General features: G+C 33.9%; 1 protein-coding gene across 8 annotated transcripts in view; it reads right to left on the bottom strand.

Annotated features, from left to right (window-relative positions):
* TANC2 (tetratricopeptide repeat, ankyrin repeat and coiled-coil containing 2) overlaps positions 1–22,904 on the bottom strand; it is a 304,614-nt gene that overhangs the window by 104,125 nt on the left and 177,585 nt on the right. For all 8 annotated transcript variants that reach the window (XM_010956001.3, XM_010956002.3, XM_074343434.1 and 5 more), the window contains one exon: positions 12,110–12,373. In XM_010956001.3, the coding sequence (XP_010954303.2) occupies positions 12,110–12,373 (264 nt within the window). The remainder of the gene's footprint in view (positions 1–12,109; positions 12,374–22,904) is intronic.

Below are 22,904 nucleotides of genomic sequence, written 5' to 3'. Positions count from 1 at the left end.
AAACTGTAAAAAACAAAAACAAAAACAAAAAAACCCTACGAAACTTTATTTTCAACATTTTCCCTTCATGTTAAAGAATGACATATGAAAACACTGAAAATAATTTTCATGTGTGTGTATATATATATATACACATTGGAAAGGTGGGCACCTGGGACAATGGAGAATTGCCAAACAGCATTTAGGGAACTGCCAATGTCCTTGAATTTCAAAAAGTATTCTGTTGCTCTCTGAAACAATCAAGCAATAATGGCATTCCATTGCATGTATAAATCCTTTAACCCCTAACCGAGTCACAAAAGAGAGAGAGGAAATGGCAGAAGATAGGGGGGAAAATGGGTACTGGCACTGCCATATACTGAGAGCTGTTGGGTTCACTAGCAATGGATCAGAAAGTGAAGAAGTCAAGAATTAGGAAATGCTGAAGACAAAAAAAATTTTTTTTAAGCAAAAATAAAAGAAACCTCAAACTTCTGTAAGAAAATGATTATTTAGCGCTTATAAATCATTAATGGAACCATTAATTCAATTTGTTGCCAACTATGTAAGATACTGTGCTGGGGGTTAGCTCAGTAATTCCGTGACAATTATTTACTGAGCACCTCGTATGTGCCAGGCACTGTTCTTTGCGCCCTCACTGGCTTAGCTGCCAGTCTACCTCTGTTACTGTTAGGAATGGATGAGAGGAAGCAAACTGGGATAGCTCTTGGTAGCTGAGCTCCAATGAAGCATTATCCATATCCCCAGTCAAGGTAAGACATAGTCAACAATAACATAAAGTGGGTTATAGTAAGTGGCACAAAGTACTCCATGAGCTGAAAAAGAGAGAGGAAAGATGGGGAAAATAGAAGAGAGGGAGAGGAAGTGAGAAAAGGATGAGAGAACAAGTGCAAGAGACATGTATTCCCCTCACCCTTCAATTACTGCAATTGTCTACCTGGATCTACTGAAATCCCACACAAAAGAAATCTATCCAAATTATGCATATAGTTTATACAAAGAAATAAAAGTCTTTGAAAGCTAGTCCAGGGAATTTAATACAAGGAAGGGCAGCCGAAAGCTGTATTACACACCAGAGGGAGGAAGACAGTATCAGAAGAATATACAATAATCTTGATTTCTGCATTCTGAGATGGAAACTAATCAGAATAGAAAACTATCTAATCTCTTATTTAAAAACACTGCGGACAATGACATTATCTCCATAAGTATTCTAATCTGCTTCTGTGAGTTAGTTCTTTCTTATGTTTAATATAGTCCCTTCTGCTTTAACCAAAGTCTGTTTTCTTTTGTTTGGTTCTTTATCCATATGTGTATGTGTATCCCTTCCCTACCCAGGGGTCCCATCCCTACACAGTTCTCCTTGGTGCTCAGATATGTGAGCATCAGCTGAGCAGGGCCCCTTCACAGAGATGTGAGTTTGGTTTTGTGGGGCCTTTCCTCCAGGCTTCTATGGTTTAATCATCCCAACCTCTTCTTGTCCCACAGGCTCAGAGGTGGTAGCTGCTGCCTGTAGTTGCTAAGTCCATGATATCTCTGGGTTCTCTTTTTACCTTTTCACTTCTTTAGAACCTAGTTAACAATTCTTTATACGATCATATTTTCTGTTAAAATTTTTTCTATGTGGTTTCTGTCTCCTGACTAGCCCTTGACTGAGATAGCACAGAAAATAACTGAACAGCAATCCTTTTCATACATGTGATGTTGATAATAAAGCAGTATCACAGAAAGATGTAAAAGGAGTTTTAAAGGCCATCAACTCTAGAGATCAGCAAACTATGGTCTGTGTATGAAACGTGGTCTCCTGCCTATTTTTGTAAATAAAATTTTATTGGAACATACTGCCTGTTTGTTTAAATACTCATTTTCCACAGAGTTGAGTAGTTTTGACAGAGGCCATATGGCCCTAAAAGCCTAAAATACTAGCTGACCCCAATCTAGTAGACCCCCTCATATACAGATAAGGAGACAGTGAAGTCACTTATCTACAGTGACTCACTCATTCGCTGGAGAGCCAGGCCTGGAAACCAGCTATCTAGACTCTCAATACAGTGAGTTCTATTTGCATTGTACCCTCCTCCCCTTTTATCCAAACAGATTTAATTCTTTTTTAAAAGGCTTAATTTTCATCCTTTATTCATCTTTGCCACTTTCCCTCTTTTTTTTTTATGGCTTCAAAGAGCAGTGATCAAACTTGGGCGGTAAAGTCCTTGTCAGTGCAAAGTAAAGTGTCTTGCATGTCAATCTCTGTACTTCAAATATTTTCCACAGTAAGAAACAAAAGAAAAGAACAAACAAAAGCCCCAAATTTGTTTTTTTTTAATAAGAAAAATACTTATAAGGTACTTTTTAAGCTTAAGAGTAATATGAAAAGATCAATGACAATGAGAATTTTTTATTTATATTAGAACAAAATTCAAGTGAAACTGTGGCAGCTGGCTGAGTGACAGAAGTTTCTGGTTATCATTATGGCAGTATTAATGGTACATTATATAATTTTAAAGCAAAGTTTTAGCAGAGTTCTTTTACTAAAATTATTCTATATGCTAACACATTAAAATGATTTGATATGTTTTACTAAAAAGAAAATATGTATTTCATTCATACTAGGCAGAATGATATAGAAATATACAATATGAAGTGGAGCAGAAAGCTGTGTTAAAAAAGTTTTTTAAAATATATTACATCCTTCTATGAATCTTTTAAAGATTAAACTAAAAGAGATCTATGCTTGGAGTACAGATTTAAATTAAGTAACAGTTACATAATCCATTTTAATTTCTTTGCATTAAAAAAATCATCTAGAGAGTACTTTTAGCCACAGCCTTTGTTTCACGTGTTTAACTTCTTATATTCAATGAAAAGCTATTGGTACCTTTTGTAAAATATAAATGTTTAGTTGTGAACTTAAGTTTTACTAAACTAAGCTTTATCATAGTAATTTCTAAGAAAATGAACATCAGTTGTTTTATTCTTTTATTTCACAAAACCAAGAAATGTAGTAAAAATGCATTTTGGAATGAGCACATTGCTCAATTTCAGACAGACGACATTAAAAGAAAAAGACAAATATTGCAATCACTGAACTGAATAACAGTTCATTCCTTTACAAATCCAAACACATGTAGGCAAACTAAACTAAGGGAAAGCAGAGATACTCAATATTAAGCACAATAGCTCTAAAGCCCTGATCCAGGGCTTTGATCTGAAACCAGCTAATGGGGAACTATTGCTTAAATCTGGACTGCAACTGAGTTATGGTTAGTTTTACCTAAGTCTATTAAAACATTCATTCTTTTTCTTATTTTAGCAATTCATACCTTTTTTTGTTGCTCTCTGGATCTATCACTATTTCATTAAATAATCCAAAATAATTTTTTTGCCTTTTTCCTTATTAAATCATTAAAAAAATAAATTATTTTCCTTAGTCTTATTTTCAGTTTCTTTCTGCTTCATCATTTCCAAATTTCTTGTTCCTTCAAATATATTATTCAAAGGCATATGAGACATATACTGGAAAGATCAGACAAGAGACCTGAAATTCTGTTAGCTGTGGCCTTTGTTTCACTAGCTGTACACAGCTGCACTCTCCCATTGAGTCTTTGACTCTTCCATTTGCAGGACACTTTCTGAGAAAAAGTTTTTGTCACACTTTGCCAAGCATCTTAATCATTGTCAAAATTTGCTCTGGCGACACTTTTTCTGTTTCCCTGACAGATCCCCTAGTCAAAATTAATTGCTTCTCCCTTTCACCATCCTGATACACATACGGCTAATTAGAACTTGCATTATTCGGGTAATTGTTTAACATGCCTGTCCTCCCTTACTAGAGTACATAGTAGGTTCTTGAGGGCAAGAAGGCAATGTCCGATTCATCTTTGATAACCCTGTTTTTTCAGAGTAAGTCAGAGTGCCCAGCATATAATGCTCAACATAGAACTAAATTCAGGCTAGCCCTAAACTTACATTTAGAAATCTGTCTAGCTCTGTTCTCACCTTCCTCATTGCTCTGCTTAATGCTTAACAGACATCATAATGGTATCATGCTTGGCTCCAATGATATTCATATAATCTTCCTTCAGGTACTGCTGATCCCTCTTTTACTTTTTTCTATAACACATAACACTTTCTATCGTACTATATAAATTATTTACATACTATGTTTATTTTACTTTCCCTGGTGAGAATGTAAGTTCCATGAGAGTGAGAATCTTTGTTTTGTTTATTGATGATTCTCAAGTGCTTTGAAGAGCGCCTGGCATACTATAGTACATGCTCAATAAATGCTTGTCTAATGACTGAATTATTGTATTTAACATACACATTGTGTTTTGGCTGTATTTAAACAATCAATGAACAAAGAATTAGGTTTTATCCCACTGGGTTATTTGAAAGCTAAGGATGAAGGGGATGGCTACAGCAACAATGCCTTGTACATCACCATCCCATACAAATACCAGTGATGGGCCTATAGGGATACACATATTCCCACCCTACAGTGCTACTCTTACTGTGAAACTGTCCTGGCAATTTTTTTGAGATAATTCTGTCAAGTTAAATTAATATCATAATATGTAATGAATACTTTTCAGATACAAGTATAAGACATAACTAGGTAAGCTGAAGTGAATTGAAGAAATAAAAACAAATCAACAGTAAAAAATTTTATATAAAAAGAAAATGCTTTTTAAAAGTAAGCCCATAAAATCTATGCCATTAAAAAGTCTTATCTTAGAGAAGGGAGAGGGAAGTGGAAAAAGGGAGCATATATTTTTCAGAGATTTCATCAGCTTGGAACAGCTGATTCATTTATAGAACATTTAACTGACATACTTTTTGAATTTAATACACAAGTGGGCAGAAAAAAATCCAGCAGACAACATTTGGTACAAAACATTCCAGAGGCAACTCTATATTACAGAGTTTGAAACCAGTATAAATTGTTTCTTCTTATATCAGTTGCCACTCATGCAAACAAATTTTAGTAGCACAATTGCCATTCTGACTGACCCAAGCCTGAAATGACACTTTATGTTTGCTACAGCCTGGGCAAGCAGCCATTCTGCTGTCCTTTACACCCAAGATTCATAAAACCAACTTTCTGACTGCTAAAAAATCCATTTCTGATGGTTTTTTTTGGGGGGGGGGGAGGTATAAAATCTTTATTACAGTTTCTGATTGGATTCATTTAAATCCCCCAGGATTCCCATTTTGCATTTACCTGATTCTTAAGATCCTTTTCTCAGGAAAATGTGCAGCTCCAAACATTAACAAGTAGATGGTGAGAATTATATTTTAACTGAATTCTGTTAGTACTTTTCCCTGATAGATTCTTCATTTTCACACAAAGTACTGAGGACAGCTGCTGCAAGCGAACATTTCCTGTTTCCCATATCCCTCCAATTCACTGCCAATATCATTTTAAGACATCAAGGATAACCACAGATAGCCTACTCTGGTAATTTCTGCCATGCAACCACAAGTCCACAAGGGTTCTCTACTTCTTTCCAACACAACATGCTTAAAATTTCATATGCAACCGTGATTTACATTTTGAAAACAATAAAAGACAACTGAGCTGCTCCAGGAAAACCCCAAATCTTAATGCTAGATTGCCAAAACTCACCTTTAATGACTTCATCATTCAAGTAATTCATCATTCAGAAATTTTTATGTTTTCAGTAAATAGTACTATCTTCATATGTGGTATATGGAGCTTTTAATTGATACATTAACAATAGACTTCACTTGTTTAAGAGTCTATGTTTCTAAAGGTATGCAGCTAAATCTAATCGATCAATATATTTATATATTAATTAGACTTCTATTTGAGTAGTTAATAAGAAGTATATGACTGTTTAAAAATTTCATTACATATATTTCTTCCATTTATGTTGCAGTGAGTTAAAAGCTCAGAAAATATTTAAAAATAATAAATCACCATAAATATTTTCATATGTGCTGACTCCATTCCCTGCAAATGAAAGTGTTATAAAAGCCACACGTCCTTTCTATTCTTTTAAAAATCAAGGATCTTACGGAATAACATAAACAGTTTTATTCTGTAGAGCGCAATCCAGCAGCAGCCTCAAGGACTTTACATAGTTCCTTCACAATTTCCCGGTCCTGACAGATGGTGCCCCTTACAGATACCAACGAGTTCAGGCTAAAGAGGATACTTCCTTCCCCTAAGTGGGCAGAAGTCTCTAACACAGCAAGGACCATTTATACAACTAATCCACCAGATTTTTTCCAAACTGATGTAAATTGTATTTTCATATTATCAGTTAACATTATTTGGTCTCTAAAATAATAATTCTATTATTCATACTGAGATAAAGTTTAAAAAAGAAGGGAAACTTAAAAGTTGGATTTAAACAAAGCCTTTTATTATTGGCATTCATCACCAACTTCCTTGCACCTCGCTGCCAGACACTGTTCATATGCTTAGAACAATTCAGTAAGTAAAAACATACTTATTTTTTTCCCTTTTTTCAAGCTCAGCTCATATTTGAAATCCTCAATTATTCCTATTTATCAAGAAGATCTGAATATTTGATTTTCTTCCAGTTTGGGGACCCACTTTTATGTATACACTAGAAAGTAAAGGAAAATATGTGTATCGAGAACTCAAATGAGGAGAGGACCCTCCTGAACTAATACAATTTATTTTAAAAACTGATTTAGATAACTAATCGCTTAAACTACCAAAGGTTGTGGTCTTATCAAATATTTACACACATTATACAGTTAGCATATACAACAAATTCTTACAACTCAATAACAGGAAGACAAACAACCCATAAAAAATGCACAAAAGATTTGAATAGATATTTCATCAAAGAAGATAAATAGTTAATAAGCTCAACATCATTAGTCATGAGGAAAACGCAAATTAAAACCACAAGACAGCATTTCACATCTGCTAGAATAACCATGATAAGAGGTAAGACAACAAATGGTAGAGAGGAGGTGGAGAATCAGGAATCCCCAGTCACTGTGGGTGGTGCAGCTACTTTGGAAAACAGTTCGGCAGTTTCTTAAAAAGCTAAACACAAATTTATCCTATGATCCAGCAATTCCAATCCTAGGTATCTATTCAAGATAAAAAAAAAAAGGAAATATATGTCCAAAGACGTGCACAAGAATGTTCATAGCAGCAGCAGTCACAATAGCTAAAAAATGGGAAAAAATCTAAGTGTCCACCAACTGGTGAATTGACAGATAAAATGAGGTACAGATATACAATGGAATACATTTTGCAATAAAAAGGAACAAACTTTTGATATATGCTATGTCATAGATGAACCTCAAAAACATTATGCTAAGTGAAAGAAGCCAGATACAAGAGACCCACATATTGTATGATTCCATTTACATGAGATGCCTAGAAAAAGTAAACCTACAGAGATAGTAAGTAGGTAAGTGGTTGCCCAGGGCTGGGGCTGGGGATGAAATTGACATTCGACAGACATGAGAGATTTTATTGGGATGATGAAAACTGATTTGGTTGTGTAACTTGGTAAATATACTAAAAATTACTGAATTGGGTGACTAACTTGAAATGGGTACATTTTATGATATGTAAAATATAGCTGAATACACTTGTTTAAAAAAAAGGATAAAGAAAATTCACAGAGAGACTGCTGCTTCAGAACTTTACCTAGGCTACTACTAAACTAAGGTGGCAATTAGAATAATTTCTGGTCAATTTGGGTACTGATTCTAGGTTTATGCTCTCAGTAAGTGGCACACTTTAAGTAAATTATCCATTTGTTGAAGTTACTAGGTTATTTTTAATCAACAGTTTAAAAATAGGTATTTCTTCAAAGATCTAGTTGTGTCACCTGGGACTGCTATTTCTAAACCAAAGACAAGGCAAAACCCCTGTGAAGACAAGAATCTATATGTATACTTTATACATTTTTAAGTGGAGATATGATTTACATAAAGTACATAAATCTTAAGTGTTTAGCTTAATAAAATTTATGTATGTATATGCCCATGCAACCACCATTCAGATCAAGATATAGAAGTCTTCCTTAATTGATTTTCTTAACAAAGGGTAACCACTGATTTAGTTCTTCACCACAGAAGAGCCACAGTTTTGTCTGTTTTTCTCAACTCTATATAAATATACATGCTCCATATAGTATGCACTCTATGATGTCGCCTATAGCAGTAGTACATTCTTCTTCATTGTTGTATACAATTCATCTAGTCTGTTGATGGACATCTGGATTGTTTTTAGCTTTTGGGTATTATGAATAAAACTGACATGAACATTCTTATATTTGTCTTTAGGTGAATATAAGGACTTATTTTTGAAGGCCATTCTATGTAGGAGTGGAACTGCTAGGTTTTAGGTAACATGCATATATAGCTTTATACACCTTAAACAGATACTGCCAAGCAGCTTTATAAAGTGGAAGTACCAGTATATTAATATACTCTCATTAGCAAAGTATGACAGTTACAATTGCATCCCATCCTTACTAGCACTTGGTATTGCCACTCGTAATTTTGTGGGCATGGGTATTTCATTGTCAAGAACTGTGAAGGATCTGATATTTTATCCTACTTCTAAGCTAACAAGTCTGGATGCTGGAAGAAGACATGTGAAATCTAGGTCAGAGATGAAAGACTGTTTATCAGAGGAATAACAGTCGCCAGAGAATCAACATTTGTGCCAGTTATCTGAGCTCCAAATTCTACAGAGCAATACAAAGAGGGCTGGTGATATCTGCACATGTAGATGGTTGCATTGCAAGAGGCACTCTGTGCCTACAGATTAGTTTGCATTTTCCAGGATCTTATATAAATGGGATCATACTGTATGTACTCTTTTTTAATCTGGCTTCTTTCAGCATAGCTATTTTGAGATTCATACATGTTGTTGCAATATCAATAGCCTGTTCTTTTTATTGCTGGGTGGTGTTTACTATAAGGATCTGTTTAATTTACCCATTTACCTGTTGATGGACATTTGGGATACTGACAATTTGTAGCCATTACAAATAAAGCTGCTATGATCCTTTGTGTACATCTATGTAAGAACATATGCTTTCATTTCTTGTGTATAAATCCTATTGATTTTTTGACCTCACGTGTCTCTTACATATATTATAATCATATGTAAATATATAATGTATATTACATTTACTATATGATAATATATGTATATTAAGAATTGTAATATTAAACTTTCACTAAGCAGAGAGGGGAGAGTGTCTTTTCCTTTTCACTTTGTATTTTTTTGTTCAAATTTGAATTTTTATTTTATATGTTACATAATATATATAAATCTTTAATTTCTTATATGAATCTTTAATTTCCAGAATATATCAGCAGGGATCACTGGGCAAGGAGATTATGGCTCACTTTTTTGGTTTTGCTTTCTTCTTTGTATCTCTCTGTATTAAAAAAAAATCTAATAAATGTTATTATTTAAGGTAAAAAAGAAGAAAGCCTTCCAAGTACTCTCTCAAATCTATTGATACAGCCTGGTAATTCACTCACTGTAGTCCAGGACAATACCAGAAGCTTCTAACTATTTTCTCTAACTCCAGGCTATCCTTCAGTCTGTCCTATAAGGATGGATACATACAGTCATTCCTTTGAACTGCAAATTTGATAATACGGCTCCTGCTTAAATTCCTCACCATCAACAAAGTAAACCCAACACTTATCAGTACATAAGGTCCTTGGTATCCCTTTCAACGTCATTTTCTACCATTCCTTCCAGGTACCCCAGGTTCTAGCCATGCATAAATACCAATTATATGCCAAGTTCTTTGACTTCCTGGTGCCTCCTTCCTCTTTGTTATCTTAGTCCTTCCTATGAATTCATATTTGTCCTTCTCTGTGATGTCTTCTATTCTCCTCTACTCGACTTTCTCTTTCTGTATTTAGGTGCTTCCTCTTCTGTGTTCCTAGGGTACTTTAGAAATTACTGTATTATAGCATTTATCACATTGTAGCTGAGTACATTATAGAAACAACAATGGAAGTCCATAAGAACTCCTTCCTATAAGTCTCCATAAAATTCTTATGTTATTATTTGCATCAGTCACTGCTCAAATGGATATGCAAAAACTTACTGAAATACACCTCTAGACACGGTATGTTGATGCCCACAGGCAGTAAAGTTACTAAATGGGAGTTTGCAAAGAGTATGCCATGAGAGGTAGTTTAGAAGCCTGAAAAAAATCACAAATTGAACAATAATTCCCTAAAAGTTGACCACAATTTAAAATATTTTATTAAGTAACTAGCATATCAGCATTTACAAGATAAAATTCTAAATGAACTAAAATCTTACAATCCATGTAATGGAAGAATGTACTCTTCACCTGATAAAATGTTGCTTGCTTTGTAAAGGTTTTTAAAAAACATATTTCAAATTATATTTTTACTTGGTATAGAAACCTGGTTTCCAAATTTCTATACAGTAAATTTCTTCAGTATCTATTACTTAGACAGATACTGAAGAAGACCTTCAGTGGTAACACTGATGTTCTGACAGCTGCCTCATGACAATTTCTGGAAAACAATAGTTATAGAAAACTTTAGAGACAGTGAGGGATGTATTGTATCTGGCTAATTAGTCCTGGACGACTTTTTGTAAAATCTAAAGTTACTATTTGCATAGAGCAAAATTATGCATCTCTACATTTATGCTCAAGAAGGGCAAAGTATTTTATAATCTCTTCAGGGAACTAAAAAGAGAGTAATAGAAGCTTATACCTTTGTTTCCTACTAAGTGCTCAGTGCCCTTCTCAAATAACAGAGTCAGAATTCTCTTAGAAATCACTGCAGCTTAGTTAAGAAGTAAGCTGGGATGTATCATTCAAGTTGGTGGCTATATTTCCCATTTTTATGTAAGCAAGGATTAAATGCTTCTCTTCTGGATAGACTGAATTTGCCTAGCAATTTCTCATAAGTTATCATATTCCAGATTCTAATATGACATCATGGCTGGGGATCAACATATTTAAACATATTTAAAAGAAGCTAGGAGAGAAAATTTTCTATCCTTACATAAAATTAAATAATCTTGAAAAATTAATATTAAAGTTTTCTACAATTACTGATCTTCCAGTTGAGCTTTTCTCCCCAATAATCACATCTGACGACAGAAGCTGATGGTCTCCCAGAGGGTGGAACAAAGAGTAACAGTTTAGAAAAGGTGCAAAAGGGAAACAGGAAAGGCAAGAAACATCACACTATCATCTGCATAACATACATAACATAAATAATTATATTTGGAAAATAGGAGCTCTTGACTACAAGTATTCTGTAATCTTGTGTCAGTGAGATAAACCTATCCAGGCACTCATTAGGCAAGTAAGAAAAACAAATACAACTTTGATTTTGTAGCACAGACAAAGTCCAGATGATGATGCATTCTGAAAGTGTCAGAATACCCAACTGTTCTACAAAAGTCCTGGTCTCAATTATTAAACAGTAACTTGGCTGTATAAAAAATATCCCCTGACATTAATTCTGAACAGCTGCTAAAGAACAATGGCTCCATATTTCAACCGTCAAACCTTCTGTATCATTCCCTTATGACTGAGAGTTTCAGTTACTCTTCAGCAGTGTAGGTACCTGGTAAATCTACTATAAGATACCAGGGTATTATGAAAATATTGAGCTCTTGGAATGGGGAAGTTGAACTCTTACCTGCCTGTCACTCTCTCAAACTATGAATAACGATTTCTGATAACACAAATTCTACTGAAATATGTATCAATTTAATAATGTTTTTTAAAACTGAAGTTTTTAAAAACTAAAATCTTGAACTGAAATCTTTTCGAAGAATTCTGATGTGAGAAATGACTTTTAACAGTTTGACCATATACTTTATAGGTTCTGTTCCTGATTTTATGTGTGTTTTTATAAATTTTGGAAGCAGAACTGAACACTTAGGGAACACGAGCCTTTCCAAGGTTCAAAAAGATACGCACATGTATATTACCCAAACACAAAAGAATAGCTTAGTCAAAGATGATGAATAGAAAACATAAATACTGTGAGAGCAGAATTTATCTTCATTTCAATATATATGCCAATGAAATGGTGATCAAAAAAAACCCAAAAAACTTACCTGCTACTGAATTTGGCCGTGGCATAAGATACAGAGGAATAGACTGTACTGATTGCGATAAAACTGTTTCCAAATTCCTCTCTGGGATCTTATTCAGACTATAAGTGGAAGCCGTCATGTTTTCATCTACGCGATATAAACAGGAATCCATGCTGGATTTTTGAGACTGCCAAGGTTTTAGGTTTCCTCCAGATCCTAATTCCTTACTGCTTTCCCCAACGTATTTTGTACGTTCCATGTTTTCAGAATAGCTTGTCAATGTAGCTGAAAAAAAAAGAGTAATGAATTAAAAAAGAAAACCAAGCTTAAGAGATTAATCTGTTCACTACAATCTAAATTCATGACTAGATAACAGGAATATTAATAATGTTATTTTTAAAAATTTACTAATGATCATTTTGTCTCCACCATGAAGTTTAAATAATTGAAACCAAAATATAACTCTCTCACATATTTTCTCTGTCATATATTTACTTTAACAATTCTATTTAAATGAACTAAACAAACTAACACATCAGTGCTAAAGGACCTACAACTAGGGCCTATCAGTGCTAAAAACTTCAGGATTTCATCAAAAGGGGATTTATACACTTTTCATGGATTGCTGGAGAGCCCCAGAGGTCTCAAAAAGGTCTTTACAGTCTTTTTATCTTATATTTTTTTCTCATTTAAGTTATTTCCTGGCCCTTTATATGTAACAAAGAATTAGAAAAAATAAACAGTCCCTGGGTAGAAGCTAATACAGGAGAAAGAATCTGTCCAAATAAGGAAACAATAAGCAGCCTTATCGTATAGCTGCCCTCTCCTCTGTAGCTCTAGTCCTACTCCAGTAAACTAAGCATGTATGTTAAGTCCCTTAATGAAATCAAACAAAAACTGAAAGGGCTTCTAGAATTTTATCTTGTCTTACCACTAATTATAAACAGGAAAATTTTCATCGCTCCTATAAATAGAAGAATTTTTAAAAAATCAAAATCTAGATTATAAAAATCTCAGCAATAATTAAAAAACAAGAACAAAAGATGTCATCTCAGCAGAGTTTTTACGTTAGTTCATATTCTCTTCTTACATTTTAAATGTACCTATTGTTAAAAGGGGAGACCCAAGTTCATGAGGTAATTTCCATGATCCTTTTTTGTGAGGTTTTTCTCTTTGGAAGTTTAAATGGTGTTCTGGACCTTGTAGTAACAAGGGAAGAAGATGAATTACACAGGAAGACACCCTGGTTGCCTTCCAGCCTTGATGCTCTTTAACATGTCCTCCTTGCATCTGAGAATTAAGTGCTCCCAATGGGTCTTCGTGTCCTCACCAATATTAGGGAGCCCAGTTCTGCGGCAACATCTCCCTGTCAACTCCACCTGAGGGGGCAGTCATCACTCGGCTTCTCAAAGATGCCAGTGCTCTCCACCCCTACTCAGTCATGAACTATTCTTTTTATATATTGTGCCTGTTATCCTTCTTACATATTGCTGGATTCAGTTTGTTCATGAGAGACACTGGTCTGTACTTTATGTTTCATGTCATGTCTTTTGTTTGGTCTTTGGGTAATGTTGCCCTCATAAAGGGTTCCTTTCACTTCAGCGTACTGGAGCAGTTTGTGAGGAAATGGTATTACGTTTCCCTTAAATGTTTGGCAGAATTAACTGTCAAGGCATCTGATCTAGGAGTTTTCCTTGTGGGAAAGTTTTAAACAACAAATTCAATTTATATTTAATAGCTTTAAAGCTATTCAAGTTCTCTCTCCTTGAATAAGCTTTTTTTGTGTGTATATATGTTTTTATTAAAGTATAGTCAGTTTACAATGTTGTGTCAATTTCTGGTGTGCAGCAAAATGCTTCAGTCACACATGAACATACATATATTCTTTTTCACCATAAGTTACTACAGATATTGAATATAGTTCACTGTGCTATACAACATGAACTTGTTACAAGTTCCCTGAATGAGCTTTTAGTAGTTTATTTCAAGGAATCTGTCCTCCACTTAAAATGTCAAATTTATTGGCATAAAGTTGTTCATGGCATTCCTTTATCATCCTTTTAATGTCTGTGAGGTCTCCAGTGATGTCCCTCTCTCACTTCTGACTTTGGAAATTTGTATTTTCTTTTTGTTCTGATTAATGTGGCTATAGGTTTATCAATCCTACTGATTTTCTTAAAGGACCAGCTTTCAGTTTCATTGATTTTTCTCTCATTTCCTATTTCACTGATTTCTGTTCTTTATTACTTCCTACTTTCTATTTACTTTGTTTTGAATTTCTTCTTTTTCCAGTTTAAGTGGTAATTTAGTTCACTGATTTAATAACTTTCTTTTTTCTAAAATAAGCATCTAATACTATAAATTTCCTTTTAGGCACATCTTTAGCTGCATCCCACCAATTTTGATGTTTTGTTTTCACTATCATTCAATTTAAAACATTTTCTAATTTCCACTGTGATTTTTTTGACCTAAGGGTCATTTAGAAATGTTGCTACTTAATTTCCAAGTTTTTCTGAAATTTCCTGGTATTTTTCTATTATTAGTTTCCACTTTAATCATACTGCAGTCAGAGAATACTCAAACCATACAGTTTGTGTATGGTTTGAGCCCACTTAAATTCACTGAGACTTGTTTTATGGCCAAGAATGTGCTCTGTCTTTGTGAACCTTCTATGTGCACCTAAAAAGAATCTCTGGTCTTTGGTGGACTAACCTATAAATAACAATTAGGTCAAGCTGGTTGATATAATTGTTCAGGTCTTCTATATGTTAACTGATTTCCTACTTGTTCTATGAACTACTGAGAGATGAGTGCTGAAATCATTGACTATGTGCGTGGATTATTCCCATTATGAAGCTCTGTTATCAGGTGCATAAACATTCAGGATTGTTATTTCCTCTTGATTAAATGATCCATATATCATTAAGAAATGACCTTCCTCTACAGGTCATCATTCTTTGTTATGAAATCTATTTTGGTCACACCAAATCATCATTCTTTTGTTGGGGGGGGGGGGATTAGGTTTATTTATTTATTTATTTTTAGAGGCGGTACTGGGGATCGAACCCAGGGCCTCGTGCATGCTAAGCCTGCGATCTACCACTTGAGCTATACCCTGCCCTCCCATTATTCTTGTATGTGGTCAAAGCTACTCATTTTAATTAAAAATTCATTTCATATGTTCCCAATGAATTTTTATGGATTATAGAGCATATTTTATAATTTCTAAATGTGTTCAATGATAGTATACAGGTGTATATATTTTATGTGTATGTATTAGTGTGTGTTCTTTTTAAATAGATGGATGCTCCTTATCCTAATTTCTGGAAAATGTCTCATTACTTGAAATTGTATTTAAACATTTTCCTTCCAGTAAAATCTGACTGAAGTATAATTTCATCTGGTATAAAGATGTGGTGATTTATCTGGCTTTGTAATTCTTAGAAGCTTGGAGTTCACACAGCTGTTAGGGTCAGTACACTGAAAGCCAGAGAATGCAAACTCTTGTTTCCCAGAGCATGTAAAATGTCTGTTATTTAACTCTTTGCCTTTTTGTGTGTGTGTGTGTGTGTGTGTGTGTGGTGTATACAAGCAGTTTATACCCTTAGGCCCCAAATCAGCATTGGCTAGTTACTTGTACCTGTGTGGTCTTACCCTGCTATATATCTCAGAAATATATTCCTTTTCTCCAGATAAACCCTCAGCACATTCAGTAGATTCCAAACATTACACTTTTAAAGGTCTGAGAAGGTAGTAATGGGTTTCACTGTTTTCAATATTTCAAATGACTTATAAATAATAATGTGTTTACTGGTGACTAGTTTACTAAAACATCAAGCGTTTATAAACTTAGCTGGAATTATATCAAGGGTGACAACACTAGTTACCTCATGGCAGATATATATGTTTGATAAACTAAAAATGAGAAATAAACTACTAAATAATGAATAGAGTAGTGCTGAAATTTTTTTTATAAATAAGGGATCTATCAACAAAAATTATGAACGTCTTCATTGGCAGTGAAAAAGGTTTGAGAAATTTTGAATTAATTCATTAATTCACTAAGATAGAATTATTCAGTGGCCCTATTTTATTATTTATTTATTTATTATATACTCTATTTTATTATTTAAACAGTAAATTTATAATATGGAAGGGCATCCATGGCCATGATATTTAAAAGCAAAGACAAAGAAGATCCCAGTTTTCCAATGTGAGAATAGTACTGATGTCATTTTATACTACAATTCTACAATCTGCACAAACCAAACTTGATATCAAAAAGTTCATTTATTTTTCAATAATGAAACCCAAAGGTATTCCTTGCCCATTTTCACTAGAGAGAAATGTGCCTAGTCCCCAGCACACAGTATATGTTCAACAAACATTTGTTGAAAGAATGAACAAATTAATTTTATTGGATGCTTAATTCACAGAAAGAGTGAAAACATACAATTCACATAATATGCCAGAAGAAAAATTCTCTGGGTAACCATTCCCATTTAGGAATTTTGTGCCTTTTTTCCCATGGATGCTTTTCAGAACATGGTGACTTTTAGTTAATTCCATTCACCTAATCTATCCAATAAATTTTTATTGAGCAATTAGTGTCAGAATACAGTGGTAAACAAGACCAGTCCTAAACCCAGAAGGTTCTTAACTCCAGTAGAAGGACACTTCTGTCACAAAGCAGATCATACACAGAAAAAATGAAGAATGACAAAATGAAAAGCTATTTTTAATAACAGCATGCTAATATCTGCATATTATTCAATTTTATGGATGGCTCCTATCTTACTCAACCATTCCTCTATGGTGAGATCTTACCATATAATTTAAAGTCATCAAGGTGTATGATGCATCAGAGACTGCAATGATATTTTGACTCATGTAGTTACTAAAAGTTTCAAAAGTCTAAATAAAGCCCATGCAAACTACATGTCAGGTAAGCTGGCCTACATGAATTAAGCACCCATATGTGCAAAGTTTCTATGAATGGAGTTGAGGAGGAAGGCATGGCCCATCATTGAAAAATATACATATTTGTTTTCCACTAGACCTACTCTACCTCTATTTTACTTTGCTAGACCTAGTCATTCCCAAGACTAGTGGGAAAATACTGAGTTGTAAGTAACTAAAGAGATTTTTCTGAGACTTTTTCCATTTTCCTTCCCTGATGTAAAAAAAAAAATTGCTAACTCAGTATAAAGAACTGCTTACATGGCATTTCTGTTTATATTGCCATATAGGCCAGGAAGAGATAACAGAAAAGAGGAAGGAGGAATTACAGGCTTATAGATAGGCTTATTGTGAATAAAATTAACTCCATATATTTAAAAACAGTTTTACTGAGGTATAATTTACATACCATAAAAGGCACCTGTTGTAAATGTATGTGAGTACAAGCACATTTGCTTGCCTTCTATAATATTTAAAAACTGATAGTAATAATTTTTATCTTGATTCACTATACTTTGGTTGATAAAGATAAATTTTTAATGCTGAATAATAGTCTTAGGTCATCTGAGATAAAATTATTTTCAAACTATGCACTGCTTTGTAATAATTAGGACCATGGGTTTTGAAGTCATACAGACCTGAACTTGAATCCGCTTTGCCTCTTTATATCTATGTGATCTGGGACCAATTATTTTTAAATCTCAGTTTTCTAAGTCTAAGAAAGATTATTACACTATTATGTAAGGCAGAGTTAATTTACAGCTAGACTGGGCCAGCCACCCTATGCTTATCTCTGGGGATGCCTGGAAGTCTGCTACTGACTCTTAGCCAAGATAAGGTCAACTGGGATAACTAATGATTTATAATTTACTGTTTAAAGTTTGAAACTCCCCTGGTAGAACCAGGACTAGGTGTTTATTGACAGCTTACACCTGGAGTACTTAAGACAGCCTGCTGTGGCTATGTGACCAGAGGGCCATAAAAATCTTCACTTTAAACTTTTGGGGGAGCTCTCCTGAAACCAAGATTCCTTACCCAAATCTTGGTGATTTATACTCTGGGGACAGAGCACATCCTATTTGATTAAGAAAGAACCCAGAGACCTGCACCTGAGAGTGTCTTGGGCCCTCCGTGCTCACATGCTGTACTGTATCTTTACTAAAAGCTTTTTGTAAGCATTCTTTGTGGAGTCTTATGCATCCTTTCAATTTTCTGATCTTGTGAAATCTCTGCAACTATTTTCTTAGAAGATCATTATAAGGATTAAGTAAGTACCTGGCCCATAGTTTGTAATCAATCAATGGTTATTATTATTATTACTGTATTAGCTAGGTCAATTACACAAGAAAAATGCTCTGTTTGGTCTCCTTGATCATTTTAATGGGAAGTGTCCACACGTCTTTAACAAAGATGCCATGCAATATAAATATAACCCTATAGCTAGCAAACATTTACTTAATGCTAAGTAATTAGAGAGGTGGGAAGGATGACACGGTCACTAGCATAGTAACTGGAAAAACTTAGTAGTGAAGATAAACCTGCACATTTCTGAAAACAGGTTGGAGAAAATACAAAAGGACCCTCAAATTATCTAATGTTCAGTTTATGACTTGGGAGGTGACTTTTTAAACGTGACAATTTGAGTCAAAGAACACATAACATCCTATTGAAATATATGTTGCTAAAGGAACAAGGGGTTTTGACAAGGAGTTTCTGATTTTGCTTTTTAATTATTAGCATGAAACATTAGGAAAACATCATCACTGAGCAATGGGCACAGCCATAGATATTCCATACCTGTAGTTGTTAAGTGATATAAGGCTATAGGATCTAAGACCAAATTTAGCAATAAATTAGGACCCAAAGAAAAAAACATTCCGAGATTTGATTAAAAGAGGAAATTCAAGAATTACACCCTCTGGAAGGAACTATGATCTTCAGATAAACAAAAGGGGGAAACAAAATGGATCCATGTTTAAAATCATTTTGCTATATAAGACCACACTAAAATAGACCATTATTAAAACTTAATACGAAAAAAGAATAGATAGAAAAATGATGCATATCTCATAGAGGTTATGGTTATTAAGATTTTTGTTTGAAGCTCTATGTACAGCTGAAAGAGTATATGTAGCTACTGGTATCTAACTAAGCACGAACATAAGACGATTATACCATTAAAGTTATGCCAATAAAATAAAAAGAGTCACCAACATGAAAGTACCTTGTAAATACCTGACATTTGTGTCAGTGATATTTCACCACATATTTAAGAAAGGTGAGTTTGAGGAGAGGGAAGCTATGATTAGAACAGAGAACGCTTTCTGTAGCAGAAATTAAATCATATATGGGGTGGGTCGAGACCACAAAGAAGTCATAGTTATTTACAACCTTTTAGAACTCTAGAGAGGAACTTTTTACACTTAGAATACTTAAAAATTCAGAAAGTCTGCATTTCTAGTATTCTGATTCTCACAACTAGAATTCTGTATATTCGGACATGCTATAAGAGTGATATTGGCTGGCATGTGGATCGCTAAAATTACAAAATGTAATGCATTAAAAGGGATCACACTGAACTGCCTGATACATAAAGGAATTACAAGCAGATAATTAAAGTAATTCACTGAATAACTTTTGTGCTTTTTGCTGATGGGGCAAGATTTAAATATGGAGCACTAATAAGCACTAGATCATCTTGGAAATTTTTGTTTCAAATAACATAAGGGATCTTAACTTGGAAAAGTGGGTGTTTCTAGGAGGGAAAAATAGTTAAAGCATATTTAACAGTTAAGGTAGGACGTCTTTACACTGCCAAAGTAATAACAATAGCTTTGCCTACTATTACTTATTCCATATACAATTCTCTTCCAACTCAAACTGCATTTAAGAAAACTAAAGGGAAACAAATCATTTCTCAAGATAAGCTGCTCATATATAAATTGATAGCTGCTCTGCAAAGTAATTTTATGAGCAGATATTATTCTCTTTCTTCTCTCATAATTTTGCAAGCAAATCTGTTTCAGTATTTACACACTTTAAAGAATGGAAATTCATTATTCTTGAAATTAGCTCTATTATCCACAAAGGTACAACGGAACACAATTTTGGAAATTTATCAGAAAAAAAAAGAGAGGAATACTATCTGCTAAATAATAAATCAAAGCAGGATCCCATTTTTAATTTTCTGAACATTATGAACTTTTATTCTGAACATTCACTAACATGTTATGCTTCCACTTTGAAAGGTAACTACTTGTAAATGGATTATGTCCCATCTGTCAGCACCATCCCTTCTGCCTGGATGAACGTATTTCTAAAGCTGTTTTTCAACGTATGGCAATATGGACGACATGAAGTTATACACACGCTAATAATACCGACAGAAGAACCCAGGAGGAGGCTTGGCGAGGGAATATAAAAGTCATTTTGCCAAAATTAATCATAAAGAGAACTTGAGAATAAAATTAGCCAAAGAAGAATTCTAATCTCTACTATTCATCAAAAATTTAATAAAGTTTCATCTTGTACCCAATAGTCACTCTAAACACTCCCAAAAGAGTACCTGAAAGTTCCAGGGCAATCCTTCATCCCCTACCCTTCTCACCTTTAAGCTTTCCTTCCTTTTATAAACATTTACTGAGCACCGATTATGCTACCACATGCCAGTCACTGGACTAGGTGCTACAGTTAGAGATGAACAAGGCACAGTTTCTGCTAATAAGAAATTAACAGTCTAATGGTGGAACGTGGGCTCCAAAAGTAATTACAAAACCATATGCTAAATGCAATGATACAGATATGCACAGGTAATACTGGGAAAATGAAGTAATAATATGTATTGGATAGAAGTTAGAATGGATAATTGAAAAGAGGTGATGATAGTGGTGGTAACAAACTACTTTGGCTGAATTTTTAAAAATACATAGGAATTTGTCAAACATAAGAGGAAATTATAGGCAGAATGATCGATATGAGCAAAAGCAAAGAGATGAAAAAACTGGAATGTGTAAGGTGACAATAAAATCTAAGTTTGCTAGAGTAATATGGACAAGGCTAGCAGGAGTGGGATTAAAGGCTGGAGAAACTGGCTGTGGCCAAATCAGGACAGTCTGGGCTTCATCTTCTAGGTAAATGGGAGCCAAGGGAGTGATTTGATCAGACCTGATTTTCAGGTAGTTCACTTCATTTTATAGATAATAGAAACAGAGAAGTAATTGTTTTTCAGTTAATTCACTTTGGTGGCTGTATGAAAAACAGACTCAGAAAGGACAAGATGAAAAGCAGACAGAGAAAAAAATGTGACAATGAATATATACATGTTCATGTATAACTGAAAAATTGTGCTCTACACTGGAACTTGACACAATATTATAAAATGATTATAACTCAATAAAAAATGTTAAAAAAAAAAAAGCAGAGAGAACAGTTAGATCTGTATTAATCTAAGATATTGAGGACTATCAACGCAATGCTAGGAAAGATGGAAATAAAATACAGGGGTGAGAAATACAGGGGGAAGGAAGGTGGCCAGGACTCCTCTCGGCTTTCTGGCTTGTGTTTCTGGGTAGGTAGGAATGTCATTACAAGAGGACAGTTTGGATAACTTTATGCCAATAAACTTGAAAAAGATAAAAACCATAACTGAAGGAAATAAGGAAAACAGTTCAAGAAGAAATAGAACATTTTAAAATTCCTATAGTATTAAATACATTGAAGTAGTAGTTTAAAAAATTTGCATGAAGAAAACGTCAGATCCTGAATACTTCAATGGCAGGTCCTACTAAATAGTCAAGAAACAGATAATTCCAATCTTCTACAAACTTTCAAAGGTTAGGAAAAGAGGCTATTTTTCATCACCTTTTTTCCCTCTATGTACTTAACTTAGTTAAAATATTTAGCCATTTAATGGTAAAATCTTCATAAAGATTTCTCATACAAAGAAATCACAAATTAGAAATTATTATGCTAGATACTGACAGTATATAAAATTATTAGACATGAATCCTGCCTTTAAGGAGCTTTGTAATAAGTTTTGAAATTAGGAAATGTGAATTCTCTTTGTTCTCCTTTTTTAAGATTGTTTTGGCTATTTGGGTTCCTAGATTCCACATGAATTTTAGAATGGGTGTTTCTATTTCAGCAAAGAACTTTGTTGGAGTTATGATAGGGATTTCAATGATTCTGTAGATTGCTTTGAGAAATATTATCATTTTAACAATATTAAGTCTTCCAATCCATGAACACAGGATATATTTCCAATTATTTAAGTCTTTTAAAATTTCTTCAGCCATGTTTTGTAGTGTTTAGTGTACAAGACTTTTGCCTCCTTGGTTAAATTTATTCCTAAGTATTTCATTCTTTTTGATGCTATTGTAATGGAATTGTTTCCTTAATTTTCTTTTTGGATTATTCATTGTAAGGGTATAGAAATGCAACTGGTTTTTGTGCATTGATTTCATATCCCATAACTTTGCTGTAAAAATATTCTTTTTATTGACTCAGTATTTATTTAAAATGAATAAATTCACAAGTTGATATATATTGATTTAAGTAGTAGAGATATGCTCAGTTGACATGGCATTAATATCTGCCATAAATCTAAACAAATACATATTTTGATTTGATAGCCTTCAGAAGGAAACCAAATGAGGAAAAAATATTTTCTTTTCTTTATTCCTTCCTCATTCCCATTTTCCTGGCCTCTTCAGCTTTTGTCATTTGTTGACCAGCTTCTCTTTACCCCTTCCTGGAAACTTTTATCTTTGGCACTGGCAGCATTATACTGCCCCAGTTTTTCTATTTGTCTGAGTACTCCGTTTTGGTATCCACTGGCTCATGCTCCCACCTCTCACTC

This window comes from Camelus bactrianus, chromosome 16 (genome assembly GCF_048773025.1).
Source record: "Camelus bactrianus isolate YW-2024 breed Bactrian camel chromosome 16, ASM4877302v1, whole genome shotgun sequence".
NCBI classification, from domain to species: domain Eukaryota; kingdom Metazoa; phylum Chordata; class Mammalia; order Artiodactyla; family Camelidae; genus Camelus; species Camelus bactrianus.
This window is presented reverse-complemented; position numbering and strand designations above follow the sequence as displayed.